The 27,624-nt window shown below is 34.2% G+C and overlaps 1 protein-coding gene across 1 annotated transcript; it reads right to left on the reverse strand.

The window, feature by feature from the left end:
* On the reverse strand, positions 1-27,287 carry LOC134681769 (uncharacterized). Its single transcript, XM_063541410.1, has 4 exons — positions 26,999-27,287; positions 25,195-25,362; positions 13,143-13,370; positions 1-982 (listed from the first exon to the last, which is right to left on the reverse strand). The coding sequence occupies exons 1-4, from the start codon at positions 27,147-27,149 to the stop codon at positions 771-773; spliced, it is 759 nt and encodes a 252-aa protein (XP_063397480.1). The 5' UTR covers positions 27,150-27,287; the 3' UTR covers positions 1-770.
* Positions 27,288-27,624: the final 337 nt, after the last annotated feature.

The raw sequence follows: 27,624 nt of genomic DNA on the forward strand, positions 1-27,624 counted from the left end.
TTGAAAAAGTTAAGTTTATTAAGTAAGCTTAAAAGAAATCAGTCCATTACAGAAATGAAATTTTTATGTAGGTCAAAAACATGTTAAAAGAACAACATTTTACATACAGTCAAACCTCAATATCAAGATCATCCTTTCAGAGATTTCTTATATTTTTTTATTATTTCCCCTGACGGCTAACGACTAAATTTTAACAGGTGCAACAGTTTTTTTCTCGGTCATCTGCTTTGAATACTTCATAAATTTCCACAAAATACATGTCCGACTTTGGGTATTTGTATTACGGAAAATACTTAATATTGCCCTTACTCACGCCGCGTCACAATGGTTTTACTAGAAGGATATATACCAAGTTTCTTGTCAGAGTAAATTTATTGGTGAACTATTAGTCCCAAATGGTATCAGCAACCCAGTAGTCCGTACTTCAGTACTCACATGGATTATAAAGTAAAGTTCCCCTTTGAATTAAATTAAGAAATTCCTAAGAAACTAAGGTTCCATCTCCCTCTGGCAAAGTTGACCTTGGCTGAATTTGGCTTTTTTTATGTTCCTTTTGGTCATCAAGATCCTAACGTTTCTTTGTATTTATATATCCCTAGCTTTCAAATTCTTGGGTTTCCGAAGAAGGTAAATCCAGAAAAGCGCTTCGGAGGCACGAAATTTATAAAGTATTATTTCATTTACTTTGGCAATACTTAACAGATTGAATGGCACAGACTACACATATATGACGTATTCTGCAATAACTTTTCCTTTTTTAAAAGACGGAGTCATTCATATACTTCGACCGCAGCTAAATGCAGATAGTTATCTGTAGAGTTTGCCTCCATAATCTGTAGTTTGACATAGCGAGCCTCAATAGGCTGCCTACAGACAAGAATGACAAGTTCCCCATTTGACGCTCTTCCTTTGTAATGATCACACAAACTCATTCCTGACAAAGACTTTCCAGCAGTAACATCCAAGTTGTAAAGTCTATTTCCTATAAATAAATAAATATATATATATTATATCACAACTGTCGATGGCTTAAGATACATGTATATTTTTGATTAAATATGTAATCAATAAACATATGTTGTTTCTGATTTTTCTTTCTTTTTGAACGGCTCTTAACCAACAGCTGTTGTTAGCTTCCTGTAGAAGCGAGCACAATTTGGTTTTCAAATTTTGTGCCGTATTTTATTTCCTTGTTCAAGTTAGTGGTCATTCTTTTGATAGTTGGACTGTGTCGGTTTTTTATTTTGTGTTTTACTTTTATGACATATGATATAGATAGGCAGATGGGGAGGTTGTGCGCACGTAAAACTAGTTTAATCACATCTGATTTATTACCTGCACCAAGTCAAGCTATATGGTCCATGTGTTTTTTGTTGTTTCTTTCTGTCTTTGTATGTCTTATTTTCAGGAGAGTTTTGACTGTTGTGCTGTACAATGTTTTGGGAAATTCCTGTTATCCTTTTCGTCTCTCCTGCAACGAATGTCAGTGAATGTGAACATAGGGATGTTTATCCGGTATTGGATGGGTTAGCCCTTTTTACAAAGCTTCATATTTCAAAAGGAAGAAGACCTGGATGCTTCATATCTTGTTTACATATGCCTCATGTTCTGAAGTTTCCGTCTGACATTTTTTTTTTCATTTTTTTTTTTTCTTTAGAAATTGTGAGTTATGGGACAACTATATTTGGTATAAAGATATATTGCAAGGTATACATGTCTGTCAGACAATGATCGCCTAATCTTGACTCAAATTCATTAATCAGCTACATTTCGTGCTTATGTCGATTTCTCAGACACTATAAGTAAAAAATGTAATAGGACAACTGTATTAGATATATATGTGACCGTCGTATTTATGTCTATGATTAAATGTTTGATTTGTCATTCTTCAGTTCATCTATTTCATTCATTCCATTTTCTGTGTCATCATACTCATTATCTCAATACGACGTTTGACTGAGACTAATGACATTTCTAATACACGTCGCTGCACAATTTCAGATACACGTCACTACACACCTGAACGATTTAGATAGAATAAAATATGACTGCACGCACGCGGGAAAATAAATATACGCCTTATATATACATAGATATTTAGTATTTCATTAACTGAATAAACGCCTTTCTGAGTGAATGCTTATTTGCTAAAACAATATTTGCAGGTTTGTTAATTTTGTTATTTGAAAAGTTTTATTTACAGTTTCTCGATAGAATTTCATTCATTAAAAGTTATATGGAAATATTATGATAGTTTTATCGTAAAAATCTATAATAAGATACAATACGGACTTTCCGTACTTTTTACATAGTTTTCTAGCAAAGTTCAAAATCACTGAACTACAGCTATAAATTGTCTTATTTGCAGTATTAATTTACGGCGTTATTTTGAAGTGCTTTGTCGAATTCATTAGTCCGTCAGTTCTATTTAGTTTGTGGTTTTATATTTAGGTTATGAATGAATGCTATTGTTTTCCGAGTTTGTTGAAAGATTTGTATATGTTGAAATAAATATATATTTGCAGTTAATAAAAGTGGTACCAAAGTCACTGTCTGATATATGCCATAACGATAATTTGGTGTATGTCCAGTTCACTGTGACAAATGGAGCCTTCAGAGAGAAAGATGACCTAGTTTTGGTGCCACGGTTTTTCTTAGTTAAGAGTTGTCGGGGAATCTGTCCGTTCTTGAATTTATTTGGATAACAGTTCATCTAGATATCTACTCGGCGGCACGATAATCCAAATGTTTCCAGCACTGTTGAGGTATATATAGTGTGAACACGTTGTAAACAATTGCCGGAGTTGGGTTGGAAACATTTAAAGGCATATTGATAATGAATGTTAAGAAAATATTCATATTTTGCGCATTCCAACGAAGTGTATTGATTTGGTGAATGTTTAATTTTACACCGATAACAAAAGGAAAATAGATTCATTCATATATATTGTGTTGCGTTCCAGTTGAGAAAATTACATACTAGTACATATTTTCGTTGTGTGCTTATAATCATCACAGATGTCAATTTCATTACACATTCCGCGGTGGATTCTACTGGTTTTTAAATCAATGAAGTAAACAATAGTGTATTAGTTTTGAACCCAGACAGTATTTTATTAGATTGGAACTGATATTTAAATAATCTAAGAATAACAATCATAATACTAGTAATTAACATTAATTACTAGAAATATTTGATTACAAGTATTATATATTCTTTATCTTGTTGAGTATTACTTTTATTTATTTTTAAGATGTCATAGTTTATCTTATTACTTATATTTTTCAGTTTGCATGCGTGTGTGCATTGTTGCATGAACACCTGGTCCTTGCACTGTCAGATTCCACATGCACGTTAGATCATTTGACTGTAAGTCATCATCATCATTTTCATTATTTGTCTTGTCTATCATATGTGTCTTTTTACGTTTTGTATTGTGTCCCGTTTTATACATTGAGTATTCTGCTTTGATTATGGCCGATGGAAACACATCTGGTACCGAAGCTGAGAGTAATATTAAAGGTCATGAACGACATTCTAGATGACACTATGTCACTATCAGAAAATTATATTTTGAACAAATTAAGGTGTAAAGTAAATTGGAGTGCTGAATTTCATAAATTGAAACAATCCATTCCACAAAATTGGATTGACATAGTAAAACAAGAAAATTCTGTCCAAAGTAAAGTAAATATCCAGAGAAATAAGATCACATGGAAAGATCGTCATTTTGAGACTTCATGTTTTTCAAATAAAATGTTATATGACTCTCTAGTGCATAGTAAAAAAGAAACGTCAGTAGGGATAAACAGGTGGCTCAAAATTTTACCATTGCAAGAAGCTTCAAATATGAATTCATCATATAACTTTATTTTCAAATACTTAACTGAAAATAAATTAAAAATATACAGATGGAAACTACTACAGTTTATTGTACCAACTAAAAAGCATTTATTACAATGGAAAATAACTAATAACAGTTTGTGTAATTTTTGTAACATAGAAGAAGACTATGCTCATTATTTTTTCAATTGCTCTTATTTAACAAAATTTTGGCAACAAATAAACGATCTCTTAAAAAAAGAGTAATTTACTTTTTTCAATAAAATTACAACACATGATATTTGGATACAAAATTACAAACAGCAAGTATTACCCAATAATTTTTTTGATTACAATTATTAGTTTTTCAATATATAAGTCGTATTATGTTTCTGAGCAGAAAACAAAAAACAAAGACGTATTCAGAATTTTTATTAATGAATACACCAAGAGAGTAGATACCAATATTTATGGACATAAGACAACAAGTCCAATGTTACTTTCAATTAAAAGAAACATAATCAATGAATAATTTTTTAAATTGTTAAATAGAGTTATGTAAAAAAACATGTATGTCAATTTATTTAATCAGCTGATTATTCCCTGGGTATTCAGTGGAATGTAACAGGGTACGTCAAGAGAAGCTTGGAATCTTGATGGTTTATGTAACAAGCAATATTTGATGAATAAAATTATTATGTAGTTAAATTTTTTTTATTAAAGGTCATGTCCCTAATATGACCATACTATGACAGAGACTGATATTGAAAAAAAGATAGCATTTTTGTCTAAACATGGAAAATATAAAGTGCTTACTAATAAGGAGTATGACTTAATATCTTATGGTAAACCGTTGATTAAGAAAGAAGGGTCGGATTTTGGAAAAATACCGACAGTGTATACTTCTTGTACACCGAAGCCACCTACTGATAAGCTTCCGTCTAGACCACCACCCCCTCCCCCTTTTAGAAAATACTATCACAATTTTTCAGGTCTAAATGATCAGGTGAAACCGAAAGTTAGTTTTGATTTGGGAAATCACACTCATGACGTTACTAATAATACACCAACGTACCAAAGACCACGGATACCGAAGTTAGATATTTGCTCCGAGAAAACTTGTACCCGGAGTTAATCATAGTAGAGTGTATGAGAAATTCTTTGAAAAATCAAGCCCGCAATACTCTGCTTACTCTTCCTGCGTGTGCTACTGCACATAATAGTTATCAAAAGTACCAGGATTATAATTTTATACGCCAGACGCGCGTTTCGTCTACATAAGACTCATCAGTGACGCTCAGATCAAAATAGTTAAAAAGCCAAACAAATACAAAGTTGAAGAGCATTGAGGACCCAAAATTCCAAAAAGTTGTGCCAAATACGGCTAAGGTAATCTACTCCTGGGGTAAGAAAATCCTTAGTTTTTCGAATAATTCAAAGTTTTGTAAACAGAAAATTTATAAAAATGACCATATAATTGATATTCATGTCAACACCGAAGTGCTGACTACTGGGCTGGTGATACCCTCGGGGACGAAACGTCCACCAGCAGTGGCATCGACCCAGTGGTGTAAATAGTTATCAAAAGTACCAGGATTATAATTTAATACGCCAGACGCGCGTTTCGTCTACATAAGACTCATCAGTGACGCTCAGATCAAAATAGTTAAAAAGCCAAACAAATACAAAGTTGAAGAGCATTGAGGACCCGAAATTCCAAAAAGTTGTGCCAAATACGGCTAAGGTAATCTACTCCTGGGGTAAGAAAATCCTTAGTTTTTCGAATAATTCAAAGTTTTGTAAACAGAAAATTTATAAAAATGACCATATAATTGATATTCATGTCAACACCGAAGTGCTGACTACTGGGCTGGTGATACCCTCGGGGACGAAACGTCCACCAGCAGTGGCATCGACCCAGTGGTGTAAATAGTTATCAAAAGTACCAGGATTATAATTTTACACGCCAGACGCGCGTTTCGTCTACATAAGTCTCATCAGTGACACTCAGATCAAAATAGTTAAAAAGCCAAACAAATACAAAGTCGAAGAGCATTGAGGACCCAAAATTCCAAAAAGTTGTGCCAAATACGGCTAAGGTAATTTACTCCTGGGGTAAGAAAATCCTTAGTTTTTCGAATAATTCAAAGTTTTGTAAACAGAAAATTTATAAAAATGACCATATAATTGATATTCATGTCAACACCGAAGTGCTGACTACTGGGCTTCATAAGATTCTGGAAAAAATTAGAAGGCATTTACGGAAATTTTTATACAAATGAGACACCTTTACAGTCATTTTATACTAAGACGCAGGAAGAGAGCTAATCAGTGGCCGATTACGGTATGAAACTAGAGGGTATACTACAGAGAGCATATGATAAAGGTAAACTAACTTCAGAAGTTAGAGATGATATGTTGAGAACAAAGTTTAGGTCAGGTTTCATGGATTCTGTATTGAAACATGATACCAGATACAAATATGACACTATCAAAAACTTTGATGAATTAAGGAAAGAGGTAAGAGCAATTGAACTAGAGCTTCAGATTTCAGTTGTTTCTAAGCCTACAGCTACTGTCACACATCAACCAGTTACTGCTGTATCAGATATGAATGTTCTTATACAGAAGTAAGATGCATTTAATAAAAAGCTAGATAATTTCGAAGTTGAGTTAAAGAAAGTTAAAGATTCTCAAAGTGATGATCAACAGAATAGACAAAACAATAAACCACAAGGTTCAGGTCATTATTGGAATAATAGAGGTAAACAGAGAGGTAGATATAGTAATTATAGAGGTAATGGAAGGGGCCGTAATAATTATAGAGGAGTTAACAGAAGACAGTCAGGAACAGATGCATGTAGCAAATTTCAGAATCAGAATCAGAATTTAAACTTCGGCTAGTCTCTGTCGCAGGGGAGACTAGAGACTTAGAAAGTAAGTATAGCCCTTTATTTAAATCAGACTTAATTAAGACTAAATCTTTGACAGATAGAATGGTAGGTATGGAGAATCAGTCAATTATACAGGTAAATTCGATGAAATGTAAAGCGTCGAATTATTCGATGATTTCAACAGTTTCTGATCATGTTTTGAAGTTGATAAAACCTGTCCCCGTAGTTAAAGATTTGGATGAATTTGAGTTATTAGTCAGTGTTGCTGGTGGTTCGAAACTGCCGTATATTGGTTAATGCTGAGGTCGAGGTCCAGATACCTTTTCTTCAAGGCGAGTCCTTCTATGTTTCTATGTTGGTTGTACCTATGTCTGATTATACAGAGAAAGTCCCGGTTATAGTTGGTACAAACATTTTACGGTTAGGTATGGAGTTAGTACACTGTCTTGATGATGATATTTCGATAACAAAACAGTGGAATGTTGTCTTTTCGTCTATACAGGATAACAGTTCCAGAGTGGTCCGTTTTTCCAATAGACGCCCGTTTAAACTGTTTCCTTCATCAGTAATGACCATATCGGGAATAGTAAAGCTAAAAGGTGACGCGAATACCGAGACTTTATTAACCGAGAACCGCTCTATTTTGAGTGAGTTGTCAGATCAGGTGGTTGTATGTCCCAGGGTAGTATCAGTCAAAGGTAGCGGTCAACAAAGGGTACCTGTTAGGATTTGTATCAAACATAAAACAGTCCATTGTGAGTTTAGTGGAGTTACTGTTGTACGTGACGGTTTTGATGAACATACATTGTCAGATAGTGAGACAATTAATGAAGGTAAGGAGAGTCTTGAAGAACTTGGTATTAACATCAAGGAGGACTTGCCTGACAGTACAAAGGTACAATTAAAAGGTTTGTTAACTAAATGAAAGTCAATCTTTCCTACAGGACCAACGGATCTATGGTTCACTACATTAGTGGAACATGCGATTAAATTAAGAGACAACACTCCTTTTTAAGGAACCATATCGACGCATACCACCGTCATTGTTCGAGGAGGTGCGCGAACATTTGAAGGAAATGTTGGAAGCAGGGGCCATAAAAGAATCTTCTAGTCCCTACTCTTCCAATGCTGTACTTGTGAGGAAACCAGACGGAAGTCTCCGATTCTGTCTTGATTTTAGGAAATTGAACAAGAAGACTATTCGGGATGCACAAAGTCTTTCCATCATAGATGAGACACTAGATTGTCTTCCGGAAGTTAGTATTTTAGTAAAATTGACCTTAGGTCGACCTATTGGCAGTGTAACCCTAAATAGTCTGATCGTTATAAGACTGCATTAGTCTCGGTACTCTCGGTTTTTATGAGTGCAACAAGCTAGCTTTTGGGTTGACCAATGCTTGTGCGACATTTCAGCGTCTCATGGAGAGATGCATGGGTGAGATACATCTGAGAGAATGCCTTAGATATTTGGATAATATAGTGATTTTTTCTAAGACAGCTGAAGAGCATATGAAAAGACTAGCGTCTGTATTCTGTAGATTAATGAAGCATGGCCTAAAACTAAAAGGAAGAAAGTGTGAGTTCTTTAGGAGAGAAATTAAATACCTGGGCTTTATTGTCTCTGAAGAGGGAATTAAAACAGACCAAGAAAAGGTAAAAGCGGTACGAAACTGCCCAAAATAAAGAATGTCAGAAGTCTTTTTTTTTTTATTTTTCACATCCTATTACAGGAAGTTCGTACGAAATTATGCTAAAATAGTAAGACCATTAAATGATCTTCTGGTAGGACACCAAACAAACAAGAAACAGAAATCTAAAAAGAAGAATAAACCCATGCTAACGAAGTGGAAATGGGGCGATGAACAGCAAGCAGCCAGAGAAAAGTTGATAGAGGTATTGACTAGTCCCCCTATTCTGGATTTTGCCGATTATAGTCTACCATTCATTTTGAATATAGACGCCAGTGGTGATGGGTTAGGGCCATATTTTATCAACTCCAGAATGGTATCGAAAGGGTGATAGCATATGCTAGTAGAGTGCTACGTGCTGCGGAGAAATTATATCCGGTCCATAAACGAGAGTTTCTCACTTTGAAATGGTCGGTTACCGATAAATTTCGAGACTATCTTTATGGAAATAAGTAAGTCCGCATGGATAAAAATCCGCTTACTTATGTCTTGGGTAAAATCCAAATTAGACTCTACATCACAGAGATGGATAGCAGAAATTAGCGGATTATGATTTCAGTTTGGTTTATATGAATGGTAAGTCGAACGTTGACACTGACAGTTTGTCAAGGATTGATTATGACCATCAGGATTTTTTTAAGAGATGCTATTAAAGCTTTATGCGATGCTATTTTAGTTTCGTCCAGCTATCCACCCACTAAGAGCATTTTATGTCTCAAATTCTGGGAGGTATAGTCGATAAGGATGACCCCGAGCTAGATGCCTTTTCAAACATTTCTTAGGTTGTAGAACAGAAGAAAGATGAAGATAAAGCGAGGGCACTTGAATTAAAAAGAGCAGGACATATATAAACCTACGGAGAGAGAAATTGGTAAGAAACCTTTAGGTACACGCAAGTTACTTTACGGCTGGGATAAATTAGTAATTAAGAGAGAAGTCCTCTATAGGGTAAGTAAACTCAACCATGAGTATATATATCAGCTTATTTTACGAGCTGCTTACAGGGATATTGCTTTGAGAGGTTTACATGACGATGTTGGTCACCAAGGCAAAGATCGTACTCTATATCTTGTCAATTCCAGATTTTATTGGCCTGATATGAATAAGGACGTAGAAGGTAAGGTGGCGACTTGCCCCAACTGTATACTAACTAAAACTAAGAGTAGTAGATTTGCTGAACTAGTAAGTATAGAGACAAGTCAACCATTGGAGATAATTTGTATATATTTTCTCTGTTTAGAACAGTTAAAGGGAGGTAATGAAAATATACTAGTGATAACTGATCATTTTACAAGGTATGCCCAGGCAATTCCAACACGGAATCAGACGGACCAGACTACTGCTAGATACCTTTTGGAGTCCTTCATTCAGCATTATTCCTTTCCCGCACGTATACATAGCGATCAAGAGTCATTAGTGAGCAATGTAAAATTGCCGGTATGATGAAAACAAGGCCAACTCCAGCTCATCCAAGTGGACACGGTCAGTACGAAAGGTTTAACTCCACACTTTTAAGCATGCTTGGAACCTTGAACGACGAACAGAAGTCAGATTAAAAGAGTTACGCACCGCCTTTAGTAAATGCATATAATGCCACGAAGCACGGGAGTACGGGATACAGCCCTCATTTTTTAATGTTTGGGTGGAATTCTCATCTCCTGATTGATGCTTTTCTAGGCGTTGATAGAGACGTATCCCAAGGTAAGAGTCACGAATCGTATGCTAGTCAGTTAGAAAGGAGATTACAGTATGCTTACAAGACAGCTGCAAAAGTTGCAGAGAAAGCTGGCAGGAGACATAAAACCAGGTACGATTTAAAGGTGAGAAATTCACTTTTGAAGAAGGGAGATAGAGTTCTCCTCACGAACATGCATACAAAAAGTCGACAAAAGCTGGCTAACCGTTGGAACAGAGAGCCCTTCATTGTAGTTTCTCAACCTGATACAAATATCCCCGTTGATGTGATAAAACCTGAGTATGGTAAAAGTAAGTCAAAACTAGGACAGTGCATAGGAATCTACTGTTAACTACATTTATTTTTTGCCAACCGAAGAATTGGTACCTCATAGTAAGAAAGAAAGAAACAGTAAATGCACAAGTGAATCCAATAGAGTCGACGATGAGATACATATTGTAGAATCTGTAAAAGATGTTGAATGTACAGTTAGTGTTCATGATTATTCAGATAAGTCAGATTCTGATTCTGATGATACGTTAATGCCTTTTGTACAACCAGGTCAGTACATGGCCATATCAAGTAGTTCTCTAAATCGTTCGGCTGAAGAGTTTAGTCCTTTGAGTTCAATAGCTTCGGAACCCCAAAGGAATCAATCTCATAACTCAGATATTCTAAATTTGAGTAATGGTACAGGTAATGCAAGTTCTACATCTGGAACACATACGTGTCTCTCTAGTGGACATATTGATGAGACACTTAATACTAGTAGTAGATTAACGCATGAGTGGGGGAATATGTCACTGTATTATTTATGTGTATAATTAAATGTTTGATTTTTCATTCATCAGTTCCTAGTTGTGTCATTGTTGGATACTCTTGTCTGCTTCATATTTTCAATTGTTTTAGAGAGACTCACACAGTAAGAATGTTTGGATGAGACAGTGATATCTCAGTTCACTGCAACTACTAGATTCATTATAGCTTACTACTAACAAGATGCAAACGAAATTCCTCAACTCCTTAACAATCGCGCGATCGATACATCAACCACAAAATGTAACACCCAGGTGAGAAATGAGTCTCAAAACTTTGTCAGCCGCAGATGATATTGCTCTTCGACAGAATCTAGTATTTACAGATTAAATTGTACTTTTTCAATACGTATGATATTTTTTAACACCTGGGGCCGGTAACAAGAAATTTTATTAAGAAAGGTCGTAAGTATTGAATTAAGGGGAATATGAGATAATTCTAAGATCGCTCAAAGAGTGTAAATCAAAGCTCCCTCAGGTTGTTCGTAGGTCGCACTTATTTCTCTCTTAAGTTGCATCGTAATAGTTTTAAAGTTACGAGTTCTTAATAATTTTCTGTTGTCTCCGTTTTTGGTTCCTCGCAAAGAAATTAGAATCACCTTAAATGAATCATAGACACGTTTTAATGAACGATTAAATGCGCATAACAATCAACTACCATTTAACCTAAGGGAAACAATTCTGGTCGCAGACAAACATTATTTTTCCAGCCATTTTTTGATAAAAGTAAAATTGAATTAAAAAATTTGCACCGCTTCAAACATGAAATTGTTTTAACTGCTTATAGAACAGTGTTATTTTAATTAAAAAAAATGCTTGTCTCAGGACAATCCTTTTGAGGGCCCTATTATTCTCCTTGCCAATGGTAGGATGTGAATCGGGTATAAATGACGAGTCTCAAATGACGTAGGCTTATTTTTTCTATTCTTCCGTTCATTTCGGTCAAATCACTACTAGAATGATATACTTTTATAATTTGTAATTTGAATGGAGAGTTGTCTCATTGGCACTCATACCACATCTTCTTATATTTTTTTCACTTTAAACAATATTTTCTTCACATTTTAAAAGCCTTCTTACAAAAAGTTAAAATCACAAACATACTTAACTCCGAAGAAAATTCAAAATAGAAATTAAGTCCTTAACCAAATGGCAAAATCAAATGATTACACACATCAAACGAATGGACGACATTTGTAATATTCATGACTTGTTACAGGCATTTTGAAAGTGTAAAAAAATTATGGATCGAACCTGATTTAAAGAGCTGAACCTCTCATTTGTATGACAGTCTTGTAAAATTCCATAATATTGATAACGATGCGTGAACAAAAAAGACACAATAGGCAATAAGTTAAAAAAAAAAAAAAAAAAAAAAACAGATATACAATACCCAACCCACTAAAAACTGAAGATGATTTTAGATGATTTCGAAGCGTAAGCAAATCCTGCTTCACTGACATGTGGCGCCTATCGTGTTCCTCATTATATTACAAAGCCGGTATTAATAATTGGTCAACCCACTCATGATGGCTTTCGATAAATTTAAGAAGATGTGATTTAAACTTCACCATTTGGAACTCTTGGTTTAAATTGAAAAAGGTCACAACTTTCTCCTTGCTTTATATTTAACACTTTTCTCAACAAGCCAAAACTATAATGATTTACAAAAAAGAGTAACTACCATCCTCCACATACATGGCCAAGAAAACGCTGAAATATAATTTCCTATTCAGATGAATTAATAATTAGAATAAAAAAGTTCTAAGGTTGACGTATTAACTTTTTAAGAAACTTTGTATTAAAATTAACAAGTGAATGTACAGCTAAGAGTAGTCGGGACCACTCTTACAAAAAATGTCAAGTGAAGCTATTGCGAAGTGTTCTTGGTACACCCCTAAGTTGTTAAGTTTGGTTTAAGAACACTTAATAACTGACCAAAATTTAAGAATGATTTTGTGCTATCGGAATTAGTAAGAATGCTTTAAGGTAGACTTAAGAATCGTACTTAAATCATGCACTTTTTCAAAACATTAAGGGCTGTCAATCATTCTAAGATAGGTCTGAGGTAGGGTCTTGTTACATTCTTAAATCTAGAGACGCCCTTTAGACGTTCGTAAGACATACGAATGCTTCTTGTTACCGTCCCCATATCAACCGGATTTCAGATTTTTGACCAAACTAGTACGTTGTATTATAATTTTAAAGTGAAATGGTCCATATCTACATTTCTATAATCAATATTACCAGAGGACAATCTGTTGTAGACGTCAACACGGCGGACTTTGTAAGTGTTTCCTAAGTCGACCCACCAATATGGTTTACTCGTTCCATTGTTAACTCCATTACTGAAACCGGTATGTCCTGTGTGAGAAAAGGTTTCTAGGTTCCCATCAACAGCGTTGTTACATGCCTCTCTATAAGTAGAACTTTGTCCACAGTTCTTCTTGTATGCAAGGTCGAATCTTCCAAATTCTGTTAAAGATAAAAACATTAGGACGGGGCAAATTTTGTTTAGCATAATTTTCGTTGAAATGAAACAAAACAATAGTGTCTTATACATGTTATATAACAGTGGCAGATCAAGGGGTCTTAGAGTGCGTACACCCCCTTTTTTTTTATAAATACAATTTAGAATCTCATGTGTTTTTACGATATATGTAATTTATAGTATAAATTCGTCCAAAATTTGTTTCGCCTATCTCCGCTCGGCAGTATATCTCAATTATCGGGAATAACGCCCCCTTTCAAAAATCCGGGATAAGCCCATGTATAAAGAGAGGAGTAAGTCATAAGCCTTGCCATAATCATATGAGTTAAGTTCTAGCATCTGTAAATCAATAAATCTTTATTGTCTTATAAGTATAATGAACAAATTTAGCTTGTAAAATTTACACAAATATTTTACAATTTGTTGAAGTACTTAGGTTTCTTGTCCTAAGTGAACATGATAAAGTATAACTGGTTAAAATAGAGACTTTTCGAAAATAATTTAGATAATCATTTATCATCATGTATAGAGTGTATCTGCTTTTTTTTTTTATATATCTTTACTAAAGTAAAGAATTTCCCGGATTTTCAGGAAGACACGTGGCTCAAATTAAAGAAGATAAAGTTTAGACTGTGCAGGTTGTTCTAGCATTACAAAAAATAAAAATTGCCCACCATAGAATGTTCGTAAATCAAAAACATATTGATAACTGTTTACACCACTGGGTCGATGCCACTGCTGGTGGACGTTTCGTCCCCGAGGGTATCACCAGCCCAGTAGTCAGCACTTCGGTATTGACATGAATATCAATTATATGGTCATTTTTATAAATTTTCTGTTCACAAAACTTTGATTTTTTCAAAAACTAAGGGTTTTCTTACGCCCAGGAGTAGATTACCTTAGCCGTATTTGGCGTATTTGGCACAACTTTTTGGAATTTTGGGTCCTCAATGCTATCCAACTTTGTATTTGTTTGGCTTTTTAACTGTTTTGATCTGAGCGTCACTGATGAGTCTTATGAAGACGAAACGCGCGTCTGGCGTATTAAATTATAATCCTGGTACCTTTGATAACTGTTTACACCACTGGGTTGATTCCACTGCTGGTGGACGTTTCGTCCCCTAGGGTATCACAAGCCCAGTAGTCAGCACTTCGGTGTTGACATGAATATCAATTATATGGTCATTTTTATAAATTTTCTGTTTACAAAACTTTGAATTTTTCAAAAAACTAAGGGTTTTCTTACGCCCAGGGAGCTTATTCACTAAGTATCCGTTAGCTAACGGACCCGTTAACTTAACGGAGGCGTTAACGGGTACGTCCGATTAAATTTAACGTGGTATTCACAAACGTTTCCGTAAACATTGCGATAACGGGTGCGCTGTTAACGGATGCGTTAATATGCAAATAAGACGTAATTGAAGTGTCGGATGTTTTCATTGGTTTATAGACCAAATGGGCAATACAGTAAAAATAAAGAATGTTTTCTTTTTTTAAATCATAATACTAAGTAATGTAAACGGACGATGTTTAAATTTTTCTCATACATTGTATTTGTGTTAGTAAAATTTGTACAAACAGACAATTAATCTACACTGTCTCTCCGTCTTTGTGTTATTATTTGTTCATTTATCAGTAACATTAAGTATATTTTCATTACTTGATCAATGAGGGGGAGGACAGGGGGGTACCCTTCTCCCTTCTCCCATTCCTCTTCTCCTTTCTCCTACCCCTCTTCTCCTTTCTCCTACTCCTCTTCTTCTTATTTTTTTTTATTTATTTACCGGAAAAAAGAGAGATATTTTAATTTTTCATATTTTATTTTTTTCTCCAACTTTTTCTCCTTTCTCCCAGCCTTCCTCTCTCCTTTCTCCTACCCCCTTTCTCCCTGTCTCCCTTACCCCTGTCCTCCCCCTCATCAATACGCTAGTGCCGCCGTAGTAGTCGTGGTAGAAAGCGCACTTCACGCGAGAAATGCAGCGGTTTGAATCTTCCAAAAATTATATATTGTACGGAAAAAATATGCTTCTTTCCAAGATATGTTTTAAACTGGTAAGTCAAATGTCTCGTTATTCATTGATCCCTGGTGGTCAAATCATTCAAAACCATTAATATTGTTGATATATTCTCTGTCGGAAAACACATCACATATCTGCCACTAAACATTAAGCAAACTACAAACAATCAATCAAATTGAGTTGGAGTTTAAGTAAAATAATTTTTTTTCGTATTAAACTGTCTTTTTGAGTTGCATGATACTTCCGATGTCAATGGTCTATAAACGATTCAAGTTATAGCTGCGCATGAAAGCTTATGCAAATTATGTTTCTAGTGACACATTTATAACTCGAAATACTTCTGGACAATGAAAAAATAAAACCCAAAACCTTCTGCACCGAAATTATTTCACGTCACATGTGATTTTCTAGTTTAAATCCCGTTGTAGCACAATCTATAACAATATATCTTGAATTAATAAACAAACTTTTTGCAATAACATAACAACATAAAGAAAATTATGGAATCAATGCTGTTTCAATTTGTTTAAAATTTTCAAAAGAATGAGGAATGCTGAATGTTTTCGAAAATTTTACTCATTTAAGCGACAATAATTTTATTCATACGAGAAGAGGGCTTGAATATTGTGCGCACGTAACATTCGTGTTCGCCTGTTGCTCGCTTAAGTTTGTCTCCATTTTGTAACTAACCATTTCCTGCAATTCGATGAAAAAATATACATTCCATCCTACCATTGGCAAGACTATTTCATTACTTCTAGTCAGGCTATTAGAATATTTCCAAAATCTTCAGGCCGATGATGACAACGCCACCTTCCTCCAAAAAGACTAAATTAGCATTTAGTCTGCACGAATTTTTGTTTCTCTCATAGTTCTGACCTTATGATAAAATATCAAAAATCTTAAACCTACGACACAATTTCGTTACATATTTCATTACACGATTTAAACACCTCTTTGACGATGAAGGCAACAGACAGAATATGACGGGTTTATTAAAAAAAAAAGGATAATGAAAAAAAAACCAGTTCATTTTGAAAAGTTATCCATCGGGAACTTAGGTATCCGTGTATATTTTGTTAATCCAAGGGTCACTGTGTTATGAATAAAACAGTTTGATATTCCAAGGTGATGCTTATTATTAACATCATTTGTTCAAAAGAGACCATCGACTACGATTTTTGTATGGTGCAAGAAAACATTGATTGATTGATTGTTGGGTGCTTAACGTCCAGTGGCAAATATTTCATGCATATTCAAGACGAGAACAAGTTCACAATAAATACAATAGGTAGGTCTTGTTAGTATAGAGGCCATTGGAGATGATGATCGGGGAAATTTGGACTGCCACTGGAAAATGAGGGTATATTGGATAGGGCAAAAAAAATTGCCTTCCAACAGGCCACCTACGGGTCCCTCAAATATGTTAAAATCCGGCTTTCTTTTTGAATCGGATTAAGGTAGATCGAGGATATTTTTCTGAACTTCCCTTCTTTTTATTTTTGTTTGTTTGAATAGTTTACTACGTATCATTCAAAATACAACAGAAACATCTTTAACTTTAAATTTTAGACTTAATCTATAAAAAAATAAATGTTCTTTAGCTTATTCTAAATATAAAAAAAGATGTGGTATGATTGATAATAAGATAACTCTCCACAAGAAACCAAATAACACAGCAATTAACATATATAGGTGTGATATAGGTATCTGTACGTACGGGCTTCAACAATGAGCAAAATCCATACCACATACTCAGCTAAAAAGGGCCCCAAAAATAACAAAGTAAAACAATTAAAACGAGAAAAGTAACGGCTTGATTTATCTTCAAAAAATGAACGAAAAACAATATGTAAACAAACGACGTACTGAACATCGGATGACCGCAAGTTCTTGGTGGTTAAAACACTTGTCATAGAAAAAAAACTCACACCTCTATACCTGAAACTGAGGTTAATGTACAGAGATTTTTTTCTGAAACAAGTTCCAATCCTCAATTTTATATGAAATTTTCATTCATTTGTATATCATTGTATTCTACTTTTGTAATAGTAGTGCAGTGCACGTTTTAAAATTCGTTCGTCTAAAGTTTATCCCCAGATTGTGTATGAAAATAAAGTGTGTAATACTCCCGAGTCTGTAGCAAATTGTTTCGCCGAATATTTCTATGATATATACCAACCAAAGTATGATAATAATTTTGACAATGACTTTAAATGTTATATCGAAAGCATAAATCTTCATAAAACATAACCAAGTATTGTTTAACCTATAAATTGACACTGTATCAGTGTATGTAAAGTGCGGATCCTAAAATATCATTTTTACTGTACATGTATATGCCATAAATGTCTAATGTAGAATGATAAATAAACAGACGAACTTTTTTTAATTTTTGAAGAAAATGAAGAAAATGAGTTAAAATGTATATGTTCATAAATACATAATCCTAATAAAACAAAGAAAGAGATGCGAGCGGGGTTTTATCGCGCCTAAAGCCATCCAGCTGTGAAATGTATACCAAAATAGGTGAATATTTAGGACATTTCAAGAACAGATCGTGCAAGTGCTTTATAACTAACAGGTAAGATGTTGTTGCAGTAAAAAATATTCATTTTAATACAATTAATAAAGTTGTATAACGTAGAATATTTTTTGTCATTTGGTTTCTTCATATTTAACCAAATTCCACTATGATGATTTCGTAATGCTGGTCATGTTTACTGTCGAATAATGATACTATTCTTTCATTTTCACTGTGGAGCGAATCATTAGTATTGTATATGCGGTGCATTTTCACTGTATAATTATACAGTGAAAATTTAGTTGACTTTAGCAAGACTTTAGTTGACTTGCTTGCTTTTCTTTTATTGAATAAACATTATGATAACACCCAATTTAATTCAAAAATTAAACATACAGGTTAAACTTTTCCTATTCATATGGTTTAAAAATGTCAATCTTATTTACAAAGTTTGTATAAACAATTAAACAAACAAAGCAAGCAAGCCAACCAAAGTTTTGCTTTACATGCATTAGGAAATTAGCTGTAAAGCCTTAATTTAGCCGACTTGCTCAAACAATAGATAAAATAAGAGAAAGATTTGATAAAATTTAACTTACGGAGGAAAGTTTGGTTTTAAAACACTCTAATAAATTCAATAGAAATAACATTTATTTCAAATGTATTCCATTTAGTTTCTTATAAAGCGTATATGGATTTTAATCCTTATTTTTTTTATCCATTTCCATGACAATTCACCACTAATTACGTACATCTTGATATAGATTGAACCTCTGTTTTCCCGTTTAAAAGGTTTTACACTGAAGCCGTTTATTACTTGCTGTTCGGTGTGAGCCAAAACTCCATGTTGAAGACCGTATTTAGACGTATAATGGTCTACTTTTATAAATTGTGACTCGGATAGAGAGTTGTCTCATTGTCACATACATGAACGACATCTATATATGGCTAAAAAACGAAACGAGACGGGTTAAAGACGGGATAAAAAAATCCACGCTACTTTTTTAATATATTTCTAATGGGCTTAATATGAGTCAGAATAGAGTAAAATAGTGGATCGCATTTGGGTAGAAGCGTGACGCCGGATTGCCGATTTTTTGCAAGCGTGACAGGTGAAAGTCAAATGATTGTGTCGTGAAAAACGAGAAATGAAGTCTAGCGGTCACGGATAATTACAAAAAAACAGCATAGTATAAGCGGGATACGGGAATCTGACAAAACAATAAGCGGAATACGGGAATCTGACAAAACAGTAAGCGGGATCCGAGATCAGAACCCCCCAATGAGAACCCAGAATAAGATATTTTTGTATATTCATCCTATTGTTACAGTCATGCCTTCAATAACAAATGTATCCGATGCATGCATTTTTTTTATATTTTTGGTCCCTTTTTCAATTTTGTGGGGTCCAAATTTATAGACAAAAGTCCTTTAATATAGATATTTGGGATTCGTTGACATGCTGAATCTAACCGTGTATCTAGTTTGGGGATTTTTTTCCCTAGTTTTTGAAATAGCCCATATAGGGTATAAAATCAACAAAAATGAATTGTAGCATGCATTTTGTGTAAAATAACCCAAATGTGTGTGGTTTTACCTCTGCGGTAGTATCCATTCACGGATCTAGATTTTGAGAATCGCTTTTGTTACAAGTTTGAAAAGCTATATATTTGATGAAGAATGAATGAGGAGTTTGTATTTCAATTTGAAAACACATGTATCATAAATCCTAAAGTCATCAACTTAGTTTTTTCATTTGTTGCAAGTGCATTTATCACATAATTCTACAATAAAAATTCCTCGCATCTTTGAAAATTCTACATTAATAATGACTGCACTACACAGTGATAATTCATCGCATCTATAGTTAAAATAGATCGCTTTCTATAATCGATATGCTATATTATGATGCTTTTATAACACTTATTTAAACTTTAATGCTATGTTTGTATATTATAAAGACATATCACAATGAAAATATGTTAAAACTTTCCTTCAAATCACTTAACTTGATATTTTCAAAACGTAAACAAATACAGTTTTCCCATGATCCTTTATTCTACAATAGACATATCCGTATATAACAGTAAAAATGAACTAGCTGGATTCGCACTGTATATACACTGCTGTATGGAGAATTGGGTTAATGTATACTAAATAAATTGTATAATACCGTATAGCGGGTTATTTTCGCGGGGTGTAAATTTTCGCGGATAGAACAAAATCGCCAATTTAAAAGTGTGCATGCAAAGGTAATGTTAAAAATGTTGAGTCCGCCAAAATAATAACCGCCAAAATTTTTCTTATACCTTATTCAATGAAAAACGCGAAATTTTACACACGCGAAAATAACCCGCTATACGGTATAGGGGTAACAGGTAAACTTTTGTCAGTTATAAATGACTGTAATATTGGTACCATGAGTTCTGTAGTTGTAAACCAATGTCATTCTGATTTTTTCCCTGTATTACAAGGTGTAAGGCAGGGAGGAGAATTGTCGGGGCTATTATATTTAATATTCATAAACGAATTGTTGGTTGAACTTGAAAGATATAACCAGAAAACAGGTGTTTATCATATAGCCAGTTGCTCTTCTGTTCTTGCTGACGACATTTCATGTATTAGCACAACCCCGTCAGATTTACAGCGAATGTTAGATACATGTGCTGAATATTCACACAGATGGCGATTTTGCTTCAATGCAAATTAATCTTGCGTAATGCAATTCTCCATAAAACCACGAGAGTAGATTACCTTAGCCGTATTTGGCACAACTTTTTGGAATTTTGGGTCCTCAATGCTCTCCAACTTTGTATTTGTTTGGCTTTTTAACTGTTTTGATCTGAGCGTCACTGATGAGTCTTATGAAGACGAAACGCGGGTCTGGCGTCTTAAATTATAATCCTGGTACTTTTGATAACTGGTTATACTAGGTACTTAGTCGTATCCAGCTGTGTTTTACCGTTGTTTAGTGTGCAAATAACATCAATCAAGATACTTTTTTATTCCGTAGAATATATAAATACTGACAATTTATAACAAACTCAAATTTTGAGACAAGGAATAAATTCAGGATGTGTTTTCCATAAATATAAAATGTTGTTAGAATCCAAGCACTATATATTTTGGCGGCCATTCCGTAAATGGTGGACAACCAATAATTTTTCACACAGGGAATCAATTTGGAATAGCAAATTAAACTAAATATATATTTTCATTCAGATCAAATTCAGATGTTCTCAAAATTTGTCATTTTAACACAAATACGTTTTGCCGAAATTTTGACATGGGGAATCAAATTAGAAAGGAAAGTATACCTGTATATCAATTTTCGATGGGAAACTTACTCGCACAGGGTTTTTTTGTTTAGAAATTTGTTATTTTTTAAACAAGAAAATTTAACTCCATGTTTGACACCGAAAATTAACATGAATAGCATGTTATACCTATATTTCAATGCTGGTCGAAACCTTAACATTAAAAGATGTTTCTAAACATATGTGATTTGTTTTACAAAAAATAAGTTAATACTACATTTTTGGGCGATATCTTTTTGCGCCAAAAAGTAACTCATTTGCGCCACAAATTAATTGCGCTAATACTTCTTTTGCGCCACCCTATTTTCAAAACTATATGTCTTAGTTTCGCCAATAAAATAATCATTTAATTGCGCCAATTTTATTTATTTTTGAGGTTGAGTCGGATGCAGTTTTCTTCTCTCTATATAAATTTACAGATGCACATATTTTAAATCTAAGTTTCTTTTCATCTAAATGTTCTTCTTCAATTATGAAGAGCTCTGAATTTATTAATTTTGAAGGTCGCTATGACAACATATTGGTTGCTTTTCTTTTGCACTCAGTTCTCAAAATTTGACGTTCTAATTTCTGGACATTTGTTTCATGAATATGATCTAATTATCCATTCAAAATAATTGTACACAATTTATCTGTAAATAGCCTAGCACAACACGATTTAACTGTGTATATCTATCTTATTTCTGCAGTTTAACAGAGAGTTAAATATTGAACCTACTAAAATACCGAGGGTGAAAAAAAAATTGCAACAGACTAGTAAGCAGTTTGTGCTTCATTAGTGACACACCTTGTTTTACTCATAGCAAATGATGGTCATTACAAATCCGATCATAAGTGGCATCTGACGATATTATAAAGGTGTAAAAATGGACGGCATTTTGGCTAGGACAAGAGGAACATATCCGTGGTTATTTGTTACATTGATATTCAACGAAGTCATGATTACTTGCAAAAAGAGTGCGTAAATTTTCCAAGAGATGACTTCAACTTTATCGATTAAGAACTCATGATTCGATAGCTTCTCTTGTAAGTATCAACCTCTAACCCTCAATATGGCATCACTGGGAGCGGTAACGGATATGGCCATCAAGTACCCAATTGGCAGACAAATTACTTTTAACCTTTTGAACGTCAATGCCATCTATACTATTAAACGAGAAGACCTTCCACAATAAAATCAATCATCATGCCTCTGTGACCTATAGGTAACATGCATAAGCTTTTTGGTCATGAATGTTTGTCTCTAATATTTTGTTGGCTGTGCATTTGTGTTCAGATATCGCGTGTCGAATTTGTTCGTTCATTGTGTAATCATACGTTTTTTGATTGAGTTGGGTCTGCCAATTGATATTTTGTCGTGTGTTTTTCTGTGTTGTGGTGTTGTGCTGTTGTTTCGGAGGGGGGGGGAGGGTTTGGGTCCATAGGGGCGGGGCGTTTGTCCCGCTGCGGGTGTTTGCACCTGTCCTGAGTCGGGAGTCTGATGTACAGTAGTTGTCGTTTCTTTGTGTGGTATATGCGTGTTTCTCGTTTCTCGTTTTGTTTGTATATATTGGACCGTGTGTTTTCCCGTTTGAATGGTTTTACACTAGTAATTTTGGGGCCCTTTATAGCTTGTTGTTCGGTGTGGGCCAGGGCTCCGTGTTGAAGGCCGTGCTTTGGCCTGTGGTGGTTTACTTTTTGGATTGTTGTTTGGATGGAGAGTTGTCTCGTTGGCACTCACACCACATCTTCCTATATCTATAGTCGCATTTGTCATCCATTCTTATGATTATTCAGATTGAGTTATTTTGGGAGAAAAAAGACAAAAAAGGAGTCCGGATATGAATCCCTCATCGGACCAACTTTTAGTCATAGATTAGATTTCCGGTTTGAAAGATGCACAAATACAACCAATCGTATGATAGATAACTAAATTATGAAAAATAATAAATAAGCCAATCAGAGCGTTCGCCATAGCATGGGGCTTAGATCGCATGAATCAAAACTAGTATACCTCCTTTATATAGAGGACAATCATTATTTTTCGCGTTTATCTATATGTAAACTACGATTATGATACTTTAATATATAGAGACTCTCTGTATTCTGTCTACTGTTTTCTTTGAAATGTTTACTATTTAAGGGGTCATACCAGTTGTATATATATATATACAACTCGTCTAAACATCAACCCAACAATGTTAGATCTGTAAATTTGCTTTCGCATATTTTTGGTTCTTCCCTCGCCGGGATTCGAACCCATGCTACTGTGATATCGTGACACCAAATCGCCTGCACTGCAGCCGTCCCGCTAGACCACACGACCACCTGGGCTCTCTGGGATATATATATATTAAAATAAGTAAAATATTTGACACAAGTACATTCAATCGTATGATGGATAACAAAAATGGAGATAAAAAAATAAGCCATTCAGAGCGTTCTCCATATCATGGTGTTTAGATTGCAATAATCACAACTATTATACCTCCTTAGAAAGGACAAATACTTTTCGCGTTTCATATCACGGTGTTTAGATCGCAAGAACCACAACTATTATACCTCCTTAGAGAATATAATTATTTTTTCGCGTTTATCTACATGTAAACTACGATTATACTACTTCAATATATAGAGACTATCTGTATTCTATCAAGGACTTTTTATGTTAGTATAGAATGTCGGCCCTGATTCTGTCAACTGTTTTCTTTGAAATGTTTACGACTTAAGGGGTCATACCACTTGCATATATATTAAAATAAGTAAAACATGCTTAACTTCGAATTCATCTAAAACTACCTCGACCGAAAACTTTAACCTGAAGCGGGACAGACATGCACGGACGAACGGACGGACGGACGAGCGAACGGACGGACGGACAGTCTAGCCTGAAAACATAATTCCCATAAATGGGGCACAAACATTTATTGTTAAAAGGGAAAATAGTGATAGTGAAATGAAAGTAAGGTAGAGATTAAAAGTAGGCGAGCATTTTTCGGGGCGTCGGGATCGTGTGTTTTTAGGCTCGGGATTTGGGGATTGATCCTTACTGGATCCGGGAATATATTTTTCGATTTCGTGATTTCGTGATATGTATTTCTTTTAATTCTGCATCTCTGAATTTCATGGTTTTAAGCGCGGGATTTCGGGATCAGGATCCCTCCGACCACCCCTCAAATTAGCCTTAGTCATTTATACATGATGCATATTCTACCATTGACATCTTAATGAGGCTCTCAAAAGAAAGAAAAAAACACTGACGGATTGTCCTAGAAGCATATTTTATTATACTAATAATGGTCTATATATAAGCAGTTAGATTTATTTCATGTTTGAAACGGTGCAACTTGTTAATTTTATTTGACTTTTATCAAAAGCAGCATTGTAGCAAAGGAGGAGAATAATTTTTTTTATTGAAATATGAATCATGTGACATGTTTATAGGTGACATGTTACATACTGCTCTTTGTAGCTCTATTGAAAACTGTAAAAAATCAAAACATTAAACCTTTTAATAGTTTGGTCTTGTGCAAATTGATAGTATTAATACAATTTAGAAAACGTTTTTATTAAGTTTACTTACATTTTATGCAAATGTGACTAATTTAAGAACATTCGGTGAATTAGGCTTCAGAAAATAAAAGAGAATCATGCATTGTTTATATCAGCATGCCGATTTGCATGTAAAATCTTGTTAAAAATATACGGATTCACACATTTACTGATTGTATCAGTAAAATAAGACAATAGCAATAATAGACCATACAATGCAAAATCAATCTCTGATATTAGATACATAAATGTTGCAATATGTTATGTACAAGATATGAACAATGTGTATATACTAATAATCGGTAGTGTACGGCTATAACCACAACGTTAGAATAAAGCAAATAAATGTAATGAAAATGACCGATGAATATTTAAATGAGTAACAATCATTTTATGGTGTGTTCCTGAAATGTCTCACCTTTAGTAGCAATTTGTGCTTTTTCCAGGGCATCAATCCTTTCTTGAAGGACACTATTCTCCTTTTGAAGGACAACAGTCTCCCTTTGAAGAGCATCCATCCTCTCTTGAACTTTATTGAATTCTTTGAGCAAATCTAGAACATTTTCTGTCGCCTGACTTCTGACAGCTGCAAGACAAAATACTATTAAAAATTGGACCTGCATAGTTTTCGCTCGCTTCCACTTGAAACAACACTATACATATAAGACAATAACTGTTTAGTGTCTTTAAATATCAGCTGTATTTATACGAGGCTAGGAAACAAGGTGTATGCGAGCTTTTAGCGAGCTACTACACCTGTTTCGAGCCGAGTACAAATACAGCTGATATTTAAAGACACTAAACAGTTATTGTCTTTATCCTGCAATTAATTCTGTATGTTGTTTGTGTCTTTAAAGACACAAAAACTAACATATTTAGCATTTGTTTTCGATTTGTAATCCCTTGAGGCCCGCGTAGTAATAACAAAATCACACATAACGCTGAAGACGGGTTCGCAAAAAAAGAATCTCGAATGGTCAACAATAATACATTGCTCAAGGTGAATAATTATCTTTTTTAACATAACAACTAATTTCAACAGTAAAGACAATTAACAAAACATTGTCAAATTTGAAACAGAAGTGTACGAGTTGTCCTACGCTTCAGACTTGACATTCACTGAACATGCATGCTGCAATTGACATGGTTGATTTTGTTACACAATCATTTCATTTTTTATTTCAATAAATCGTTGTCAAAGCCTATCCCAGCACCCAAACTCCATATATAGATCATAAGGTGACGTGTTTTGAATATCTATTTAGACCAATTAGAATTAACTAATTGACCATGGCCATGTCCATCGTCAGGAGCCCAAGCCATTGCATAGTGACACTTATTATAAAAATACTGTATCTGTGTCTATATTTATTTCTCACTTGCAACCTAAATATTTAGCCGAATTCTGTACCGCATTACTGTATGCTTGGGATTCCAAGAAAATAAATATAACTGCGTAAATGCATCTCATTCTGATTTTAGTTGTTTGTGGCGAACACAAAAAAAGTCTAGCACGAACTCCGAAAATCAAAAAAAGTTAAAAACAGATAGTATGAAAGGACAATTAAAAATCGCTGGTAAAAGTAGAACTTTTCATTTGAAAAATATATTGGTCAGGTGAGCAATTGTGATCTGTCTCGTCTCACTTTGCGTCCGTCTGTCCGTCCGTCTATCTGTAGATTGTTGTCAGGTGTGGATTAAGGTGGTTTCAGCTTGAAACTTTAATTCATCGCTAGTTTTAACACATTATAGTTCGAGATATCTACATTTCATCCCTTTAGAAGAATATTTCAATAATTTGACCTACATGTACTTGTACGATTTATAAATTCCGCTTTTTTTGTATTATCTCTTTATAGGAAATTTTACGTTACTTGATGGCAATAATTAACATGATTAAACAACCACTACAACACCAGCTCACTGACGGCTTCTTTGAGCGTGGAAGATCACAATCATACGTAAGTTAAAACATGTCATGCTACCCAAAAGATGTTAACACTAAAAGCCTTGATAGCTTCTTAATTCTGCATATTTCAGAATTCAAATCTATGAACAGTACACTAACAAGAGACTAGTGAGGCAGTTTGTATTGTTCTTAGTAGATAAAACATCAATTCGGATAACATAAATTACAAATTAAATTCCATTACATAAATTATTCTTAGAGTTTCTAAATGTTCACACTAGAATTAAATGGAAAAAATTACTGTCACACTTACTAAAATTCTGGATATTCCCTCTTCCTTTTTCTTGCCCTATCGAAAATAAAAGATAGCTCATTACAATCGCGATTGAATATCCAAGAATTAATCCGCTGACTGTATATACCAACGCACGATTTCTGCTCCAAAATGTCTGTAATCGGCTCATGTTTGGTTCGTTGACAATTAACCAACTGTGAGGGTGAAATATGACTTCAAACGTTACTTCAATTAATCTGGTTTTTCCAAATAAACAAGTACAACGTAAAGACAGACACAAACAGTAATTAGAGTACTTTGTACTTTGTACTTCATATGTTGATAATGTAAAGTAGTTTATAATATTAATTTTAAATGCAGGAAATTGTTGCTTTAAATTACACTTGACACTTTTCTTTATTATATGTGCATACTGTATGGAAATTGTCTGTCGTTCTCATTCGATATATTTCAACATGTACATGAATGTAAGCTTTTTTTTAAATAACTAGTATTCCGTTATTAAGTAACAACCTGGATTTTAAAGAACCGTCTTGAGGGGCATTTAGAACACAATCGTCCAACATGTTGTGCAAAATAAAATCCAGTCATCTAACTTTTGAAAAAAATATCTCAATAACGTCCTTGCCCTTTCAAAAAATACT

This window comes from Mytilus trossulus, chromosome 8 (genome assembly GCF_036588685.1).
Source record: "Mytilus trossulus isolate FHL-02 chromosome 8, PNRI_Mtr1.1.1.hap1, whole genome shotgun sequence".
In the NCBI taxonomy this organism is placed as follows: domain Eukaryota; kingdom Metazoa; phylum Mollusca; class Bivalvia; order Mytilida; family Mytilidae; genus Mytilus; species Mytilus trossulus.

Excerpts from the sequence above, each read along its gene's own strand:
- LOC134681769 (XM_063541410.1), bottom strand. The coding sequence starts at position 27,149 with ATGAGCCGATTACAGACATTTTGGAGCAGAAATCGTGCGTTGGTATAT. Across the intron at positions 13,371-25,194 it reads AGCACAAATTGCTACTAAAG|AATTTGGAAGATTCGACCTT; the intron begins GTGAGACATTTC and ends TATCTTTAACAG. Across the intron at positions 983-13,142 it reads CTACAACAGATTGTCCTCTG|GAAATAGACTTTACAACTTG; the intron begins GTAATATTGATT and ends ATTTATTTATAG.